General features: G+C 42.3%; 1 protein-coding gene across 2 annotated transcripts in view; it reads left to right on the top strand.

The window, feature by feature from the left end:
* The window catches only part of TSPEAR (thrombospondin type laminin G domain and EAR repeats), a 134239-nt gene extending 131191 nt beyond the window's left edge, over nt 1–3048 (top strand). The window contains exon 12 of one of the 2 annotated variants that reach the window (XM_085648642.1): nt 103–915. In XM_085648642.1, the coding sequence (XP_085504768.1) occupies nt 103–256 (154 nt within the window). In that variant the 3' untranslated portion in view covers nt 257–915. Of the gene's footprint in view, nt 1–102 lie in introns of both variants that reach the window. The other variant, XM_085648641.1, reaches the window with a different exon arrangement.
* Nucleotides 3049–9700: the final 6652 nt, after the last annotated feature.

Below are 9700 nucleotides of genomic sequence, written 5' to 3' on the forward strand. Positions count from 1 at the left end.
TTTGCTGATATGTATTTGATCACAGTAAAATAAAGTGCCATAATAAACTATCTTAAAACAAGGCACAGAAGATGACAATGATGGCAATTATTTGTTTTGCAGGTGGCAGGGATACGAAGGATTTGTGGCCGTCCACCACCTCCCAACCTTCGGCTGCAGGGACTGGGAAGCATTCAACACCAGCTCTGGCTCCTACCTCATTTACTCCAGTGCAAAGGAACCCGTGTCCAAGGTGCTAAAACTCAAAACTGTCTGAGGGTCATTGAGTCCGTGATGTGTACCACTTGTCAAGCACAGATGATCGAGCTTCAGCAGGACCTTGACATGGATCATCTACAGGACAAGTATAGTAGATGGTCCTGCAATGCAAAGTTGTGAAGGATGCAATCATCTTTCTTTGACCATGCAAAGGGCCAATTTCAGATCCAGCGACTTTCTGGTGTGCCCTTGGCAATGTTATAAGCTATACACTTTAGAAACTCAAATGGACTTTGAAAATGTGGACAAAATCCATCAGAAGCCCTTTGATTTGATGAGAAAGTGCAGTTTGATCTAGAATGCCTCTGAACTTCTTAAGTTCAGCTTTCATGAGTTGACTGGTAATGGAAGAGCACATTTTCAAAAAATATTCCTTTCTATTTTCGGGAGGAGGGAGAGGGTTGACTTAAAGACCATCAGCATGATACTTTGGAACAGGCTGATGCCTATTTTAGTTCCTAGATCCCAATGGAATTTAAATACCTGCTGCACAGGATCGCCTCTCTGGTATCTACCTCTGCATACTCGTTGAATAATGTGTTCAAGATCAACATCTTATTTGGTGATAACAGCAACACGTGGGCGCCACCTTGAAGGACTTCAGGACCTAATGCTCCCATCAAGCATCTTTCACAGCACAAAATATACACCCAAATGAAATCCAGTGCCTTTAGAGTTACTCAGCTTGCAGTGTGTGCTGTATAAAAAATTTCAGTCACTTGTGCGCTTACACTCTCAGTCATGTCTGCTGATCTAAGGTTCTCCCCATTGCCTGAGTGCCGCCGTGGTGCAGAGGGAATACTAGCATTGCACCTCAAGAATTACTCTGAAACAGCTTACTGTTCGTGGCAGGAAACCATTTTACGAGCACACCAAAGGAGAGAGGGAAAATACCTTTACACTCCCTCCTTATAGACAACTAATACACATAACAAGAACTAAGGTCATGTAATAAGGGGACCCAGCCATGGTATTCTCTTTAACCATGCAGGTGCCCTCTAAACTAGAATACATTTTAAACCATAAAATGTGGGTATAAGAAAAACTTCAAGAACAGGTATAAGAACTTTAGGCTTCTTCTAATTGCATGGTATAAATGCATACTAGGAAGGGATTATAAGAGCACTGAAGAAGGCTGATTACCCGTTTGGGCATGTATCAGGCTGAAACATCTTGACGAGATATTAGGTATGGATGTAACACTGGTTTTCATCAAACATCCTAACAAAAACGTTAAATCATATCTAGGGTACTCATCAAATAAAAGGAACTTCTCTTAGGTATTCCCTAAAATATTTTTACATTACATCTGGATCCCTGATTTTCTCCATTTGAGATGTATCCAGAACTCCCAGAACTGGTTGAGTCTGTTGAGGTGGAGAGGACACCAATGACGAAGCATGCCATGATGAACTGTGGGTGAGGTGACCGCTCCAAATTTCTTTAGATACCGGCACAGATACAGAGAATACCACGGTTGGGTCCTTTTTTAAAAAGATCATAGCACCTATTGTGTATATTAGGAAACCATTTTCCAACAAAAGTCCACTGACTATCCCTCTCTACCTGAACAGAACATCCCAATGAATATTGGTAATCTACCTCAGAAGTGAGTAGGACATAAACATTTTTTGTGAAATGTATTCTACTAGAGAAGACTTCTATAACACTTAATGCAACCAGCAGGTAGCATTTAGGTGCAGAACCTACAAACCTCAGGATGTTAAGCTAGTGATGCGAACAGTGCAGCTGTTGCTTTCCTGCTTCCTGGTGCTGACGTGCTTTCTCTGTAGCCTGTCTAGTTCATTCTCAGGTTTAAGAAGATACCAAGCTGAAGTTCACCCTCTCAGGAACAAAGTGCCAAGGGCGCTAGGCACAGCAACACTTGAAAAGAATATGTTAAAGGAAATGTTGCAACATTTTTGCACCAGCATCACACTCCTTAAAATGGACCAACCAAAATTGATTTCAAAATTGAGTAATCCAGTTAGCAAAATATTGCAACACACAGCTGTAATCCTTGTCACAATCGTACTTACTGAAAATAAGTACACACAGTCCTTAAAGTAAACATGCCTGTGTCCTCAAAGTACTCTCATGAAGTGAACCCGGAGTAGCTGCCTGTGTGTCATAAGTGTGCCATGTGAGCCATTGCTGTGCCCATTAAGGGCATGTTTATCAACATTTGCAGCAGCTCAATGCAGCAAGACAACTTGCTGCACTGCATCAACTGAGGAGAGCAGGAAGGCGCCATATTTACTAACATATGGCGCATTCCTGCTCTCTTAATGTCCTGGTGCACTATGTGCTGCGTAGCCACATCGCCTGCACCCTGCGTTACAGGCAGAAGTGTTTTTGTGAGGGAAGAGGCACCTTCATGCCCAAACACAATCCTTAGATGCTTTTTTTCCTCTTTCTAAGTGAGACACTTAGAAAGAGGCAACAACAAGGGGGGAAAAGGATATTTCTCCTCATTGCAGCTCTGTCAGGAAGTCGTACAATATTGACGCATTCCAGGTTTGATAATCTTGGAAATTTGGGAATGCAGCAAAAACCATGGGCGGATTCATGGGAACTAGAAGACGGCCAATGGGAACACTCATGCTCCACACATTTAATGCCTTCCCGGCGCAGAGTAACCAAAGGCAGTGATTTGCGTTGCCTTGCGTTAGTCCATATTTGCCAAGCCACGCATGCAGGGCCACGCAAGGGGGCTTTGTGTGGCTTGCCAAATCTGACTAAGGATTGCGTTGCCCTTGTGTCACCCTGCCCTAATGTCTATTGTCATTGCTTGCCTATCTTCGACCTAGCACAGGCCAGGTTAAATGACCAAACGTTTCTGCTTGATTCCTTTAATTTTAGATCCGACTTGATTATTTTGTAAACAAATGGAAATGCACTGCATACGTTCTGCACACTAACCTTATGGAGCTTGATAATGGGGTCGACGCAAAAGTGTTCTGTCCTACTCTTGAATGGGTATAATTGTATGAAATGTCTCTATTGTAGAATTTTATTGAAAGAACCCTTCTCTGAGGGTTCCATTAGGTTCTTGTGAAAGGCTGAAATTCAAAGTCTACAAGCTTGTGCATCAATGCTAAACAATCTTGTTGTTTTCTGTATGTGGGCCATTGTGAAATTGCGTAAACATTTTGGCAAATTCATAAGAATATTCTGCACAATGAACAATTTTGCCTAGTTGTAACAGTAATGTGGTGAATGTATCATCGCTGTGATATGCTCAACTTTTAAAAGCCATAACACTTCGACAGGCAGAGGTGTATATAAATCCCACAAAGAAAGTAGGAGCAGCCTGGAGACGAAGCAGAGCCTCTGATGTCAACATACGGCGAGAAATATATGACCGGATGCAATGGGGAGGTGTGCGCCATCATCAAATGCAACCTGTTGCATCTTACTGTTGTTTTGGTTCGGCTCGGGCGAGCATTAATGTTCTGTTCACCATTGTGTGTAAAAAACACTATACTTGTCCACACAATGCAGCGAGTACTGGACGCGATTATTTGTGGCCACTGACAGTGTAAGCACTTTTCTTACTAATAATTTCTTCAATGAAATGTCCAGGAACCAGCCACACTGATTTTAGTGCCATGCCTTCAGCTTAATATACATCCTTTCTCTGCAGTATTTAAAATGTAATACCTGTGGCTATTTCATTTTTTCCATACTTTGCAACTTAATGTCTGCCCTTTATAGATGGCATGTCGACATATGGATTACACACTAGACACAGGGAACTAGGACTCAAAGGGCTTAGCATTCCCCAAGCAGGACACCGTATATCACTTCCAGGGAAGAGTGGCAAGGCACACGGACATTAAAAGGGAAGTGTGTAATTTAGGTGCAGAGTAGCACCATGGTGAAGACAATCTCCCTCAAGAAGTAGAAGAAGAAATGTATCAGGGACGGCAACTGTAAAGAAAAAGATGGTTACAGGGGTGTCTGTCTCACCCTTTCCACAATAATTAAGATTTACAAGAGGATTCCTTGCACAAATCTCAAATATTGCACCAGCTTGATCGACCTTTGTCAGATTGTCACTTATCCTTGTGAAGATGTCGTCAATGATATTGGCTATCCTCTCGTATAACCATTGGTAATACAACTTCATGTTTTGTGTCCTGCTGGACAAACACCTTCTGAATCTTAATAAGCCCGAAACTCACACTGTGTGAAACATTTAATTTAATTAGTTGAAATATTCTTAAATCCAATTACTACTCTGTAGTGAAGAGCATGAAAAGAAAGAATGGACTGCAAAATGTGTTTTTTAGCAGAAACGATGATGATGTTTCCTTATTTCACTAGAACAGTTATCCCTTAACCATGGCAGATGTCCATATTAAAAATTCCCTACTGGAGCTCATATGCTTCCTAGGCTTATAAAAATCTGGTTTTATGAGTATCTGTAATTCATCGTGTGCGCAGTCAGGTGGGCCACATGTTTGTGGTTCCACTGACTAAGCGAACTCAAGACTGATTGTCGAGACCAGTGGATTGGCCCACAATAACACACTGCATGTGCTGGAGAAGATACAATCTCTGTGTAGAGGGCCACATGTACATTGCAGCTTCCGGTCTGTGCAGCATAGGCTCATCTCCTCTACCACGGAGACGGGCAAGGCTGAATCACACAACATGGAATGCATCCATGGGATTAGTGGTGGATGCATTCTGGCAACATGAGTGCAAATTGAAGTTCTCAGGACAAGAGCTGCTGCACCTTCTGATATTGGGAGCAACTGTGCAAGGGCAGCCTGACTTTATAGAAACATTCCAAATGTACCCATCCATTAGCCAGTCTGTCCTTGCGGATACAGTACTACCAAAGATCCAATACAAAGTTGTACTTGGGTGGCCAAAGCAAGGCCATCAAAATTAAAGGGCTTAGTCTGAGACAAAGAAGTTACCAAAAAAAAAAAACAGTGATCAGTAATATTGTGAATTATATCACATAGTCAACATAATACACCGTCTGCCATTTTTAACCTGTCTCACTAAACCCAAGATAAACTAAAAACCACAGTGAGTCCATAACACTGATGGTCACTGATGTCATTAATATCTCTTCTGCCTTGCACTTTTATCACTTCTTCGATTTCTTTTTTTAATACTAGCTTCCGTCCCAAAGTTACAGCTAGAGAGTCTTGATGAAAGCGCAGCAGGAGTTTGAAAGTACTGTACTAGGACAAAGAAAAAGACTGAAAATCTGTTTTTTGTAATTTATAGTTTATTTTCTGTAAATCAGTTTAAAGTTTTATATTGCATCAACATATTTTTAAATATTAGGGTGTATCTATTTTTGTCTGTGCGTGAAATATTTATAACTGTACCTCTTCTACCGGCTGGCATATTTTGTATTTATAATATTTTATTCCACTTTAGGTTGCAAAGATGTTTCATACCTATGTAAATAACTGAAGTTAACAGATTATTTGAAACTAACTTACCTTTCAGTGTGTTTATTTATCAAACATGTATCGACATTTAACTTATTTGTCCTGTATAAACTTAAAAAAAGGTTTGACGTTCAGGCCTGAAAGTATGATTCTGAAATGGTAAGGCTGAAGCAATTGAGTCAGGAGCAGCCAGAGCAGAAGTGAAGAAGCGCGACACACAAGATAAGAAAGATCCGAGGCAGGATCGCAGAGAGCACGTTGGTTCAACAGTTGGAGGAACTGTGACAAAATGAAACTAAATGGAAGAGGCAACTTGTAAACAGGGCCCTGTGTGGAAGAGAAGGGTCTCACCATCTCTGCCTGAGGATTATTGTGGGAGGGTAGCCACGGACACAAAGACGAGGCGGCCAAAAGAATGTTATGATTACATCATTCCTAATCCGCCTTGAGAGCAGCTTTCCCTCTGGCGACCACGCCAGAGGGAGACACGTTGCACGTTCCCTCCGCAGACTAAATTGCAGCTGCCCAGGACAACCGATAGTTTTTTCAGCAGACAGTGGGTTTTTTCTCTCATGGGATCCATTCATGTGGGCTACAAGTAGACTGCAAAGAGCAGCTTCAGCTGGTGTTGGGGCTGCAACAGCGGCATGGCGCACTATTCTCAGGAAAGGGAGGAATGTTAGGCCCTTCTTTCTACGTTCCTGCTTCTCTCCACAGCAGCCAAACAGAGGAGAGCCTGTGGCGCACCACTTCTCTGCAGAGAGGTGTCAGAAACAAACTGTTGTAGCTTCCCCTTTCAATTAGTTGTTCCTTTTTAAGAATGTTAACCATGTCTGCATCGGAACGCATTGACCTCAGTAGGAGAGTCTGAGCTGTAGCGTCCGGCTGCTGACATGGACTGTCTGGTGGGTGTATAATAAAGCCTACTTGAAGTTACAGGAGTTTCTTCATTTTATTGTAAACATAGCCCAATAGTGCTGTGTGGGACCTCCATCAGGATCATCTCATCAAAGGTCTTACTAAAGAACAAATGTGAGGTGGACACACCACTCCCCAGGGCAGTGAGGGTTCAGTGTGAGTAAGAGGATGGAGGACCCAGTATGAAGTAGATGGTGGAGGATACGAATCCTGAAGCAGGACTGTGGTGTGAGCAGGACAGGTATCTGCCAGAGCATCAGTAGTCCCCAGAAAGTGTAGTGTTTGCTTTAATTATTGAAGATGTTGGCCAAAAAGATATGGCACAGGGATATGAGTGGCAGAAGATTAGACAATTCTCTGTCACATCGTTAAGGAGCATATGCACCAATACAGAATGTATCTTGGCCAGCAGAACAGGTATAAACAGTACCCAGGGCCATCCCAAGTGCAGGCAGAGGTACTCCAAACAAATAGGTTAATCTTCGTTTGAAGATTCTGGTCTTTTTGGGTAGAGGGTCTAGAGCGAACTCAGGAGAAAAAGTGACTTTTCAAGGCACTGTAAGAAAGCAAAAAGGAACAGTTAACATAAGAACAGCAGAGGAAGAACAAATGAATACTACAGCATTTCAACCACAGTCTTGCTAGTGAAAAGACCAAGCATCCCTACAAATATTGATACATGGAAATTGGTTTTCACAGTTGTCTATGTGAGTATTAAGTGTGAAAAATAACCAGAAGAAAACGGGTTTAGGACTGCCAGTGTCAGCTTTAGCGGCCTTGCAAAGGCTGTGGTATGATGAAAAGGTTACTTCCAGAAAAAGTTTGAACCAAGCAAATGCATGGGGAAATTGGACTATGGACAATGGCTAAACCAGATGACACCTCCTAGGCCATTAGCTACACAGCACACAGCAAGCAATCACACTCTTACCATACAACAGTGTCCTGGGTACGTGGGGGAGCGAGGGAAGGGAGGTTTGGTGAAGAGTACAAACAGGGAAAGCAGGGCCAGTCTGAACTTGTTGGAACGACAATATTGGGGGCATGTTATAGATACCCCCTGGAAGTTCATGTACGAATGCCAGAAATGCAATGGCCAGCACCCCCTTATACAGTGGGACAAGGAGCACAGCAAGAGGCCAGAATTAAAGTTTTAACTGGAAAAGACAACTATGCCAATAAAGATTGGGATATTGAAAAGATGGTTGCAATCCTACCCTGGCTACGGAGATGCGGGGTATTTGGAGAGGGGTTCACAGAAGGTTTCAGGGCACTCCACACGAGGTCAAGATCCAAAATGTAGGTGGACAATTAAAAATCTTGTCAGAGGAATAAGAAGTTGGTGCAAGAGAAACCTATGGAGGTGGAAGGGGGAAGGATGGCAGGACCATTTCAGTCACAGCTAATTCATAATTTGATTCTATCACCGATTGGTTTAGTTCCCTAACGATTGAGGGCGAATATAGGCTGAGTCATCATCTATTATGGCCAGAGGGTTCATTGATTAATGACTACATTGATCAAAAAGATTGTTCAGTGGTATACACCAGCATTGATGAAGTGGTACACATGATATGAATTTGCCAGACAGGAGCAGAAATGTCAAAAACAGACATTAAGTCTGCTTTCAGACTCTTACCAGTTCATCCTCCTTAATTGAGATTTCAATTTCATGGACAGTACTATGTTGATAGACCAATGTCCATGGGTTGTGCACCAGCTTGTGCAGTTTTAAGGTATTTAGCACGTTTTTGGAATGGACAATGCAGAAGGTGTTACGGTCAGTGGATGTGTTGCACTAACATGATGATTTCCTCATGCTAGGGAAGGGTGAACAATAGCATTTGGGAATACCAATAGCTGAAGAAGAGACAGAGGGCCCCACTAATGGTTTGACATTCTTAGGCATAGAACTGGATTCAGTAGCTATGGAGTGGCACTTAGCTTCTGACAAGAAATACAAATTAAGTGTGTTTCTAGAATATGCATAAGCTAAGAGCAAATGTGAACTGTGTGTAATTCAACAGATATTAGAACTTCTAAACTTTGCGTGTAGAGTAGTAGTTCGAGGCAGAGCTTTTACCAGGAACTTGGGTTTTTCAATTAGAACGGTTTCCAGACCTCATCATGTGGTATAGAGAGAGTGAGGGAGGATTTTGGGATGTGGCAAATCTTTTGGCAACATATAACAAGGTGAATGTGTGGCAGCTTGATGACCGGCTTGATTGATACTTGAGACCTTTTATCACACCTGTAGAAAAGGGGGGCTTCAACTGCATAGGAAAGGAAAATTGTGTGCTGAAAATTAGCCGGCAATTTGGATGAAAGAGAATTACAGCATTGTTTATCTGGATTTTTTCCAGCATTGGTAGCGGTTGAATGATAGGGCAAAAAAGTTCTATTTCGGATAGACAATGAATCAATAGTACGTCATAAATCGACAACCTACAAAAGAATGGCACGTGCTTCTTTTGTTTAGAGAGTTTGTCCTACTGTGTTTGCAATGGAGGATTTGGTTAAGAGTGAAACCAATTCCAAGGTTACAAAACCAGACAGCTCATGCTCTATCTCGTTCGCAGTGGGAGAGGCTCCGTGATTTAGCCCGAGGAGCAGATACCAAGGCAACAGCAGTCCCAGAAGAGATGGCGAACTTGGATAAGAGCGAGAAGCCTGTTGAAGCTGTCATTAGCAGAGTCAACCCGGAAAAAACTATAAAGCAGCATGGCTTGAATTTTTGTAATCTGGAGCAAGGGACAGGGATCAGTTGGGGTTAATATTAAGATAAGAAGATGTAGATCGATACATGGTAACACAATTGACACAGTGAAAGGAGAATTTGGATGGAGGATTTTGGGAGGCTGGGCAAGAGAGCATGGAAGAGCACAAGATAAAAGAAAACCTACAACAAAAGGAATACTGGAGGTGGTGGTGGTTCAGTCGAGACGTGCATGGACATCTGCTTGAGAATACTTTTTTACCCCATGTTTTCGGGGCCTTAAGGGAAGATGTACTGATAAACAGGGGGCGTTATGGCTATTTTTAAGACGGAGTAAGATAGATCAAAGAAGGAAAGGTACATGGATTTCAATGAGAGAAGCAATGTA

The sequence above is a fragment of the Triturus cristatus genome, chromosome 3_2, assembly GCF_964204655.1.
Source record: "Triturus cristatus chromosome 3_2, aTriCri1.1, whole genome shotgun sequence".
Lineage (NCBI taxonomy): Eukaryota > Metazoa > Chordata > Amphibia > Caudata > Salamandridae > Triturus > Triturus cristatus.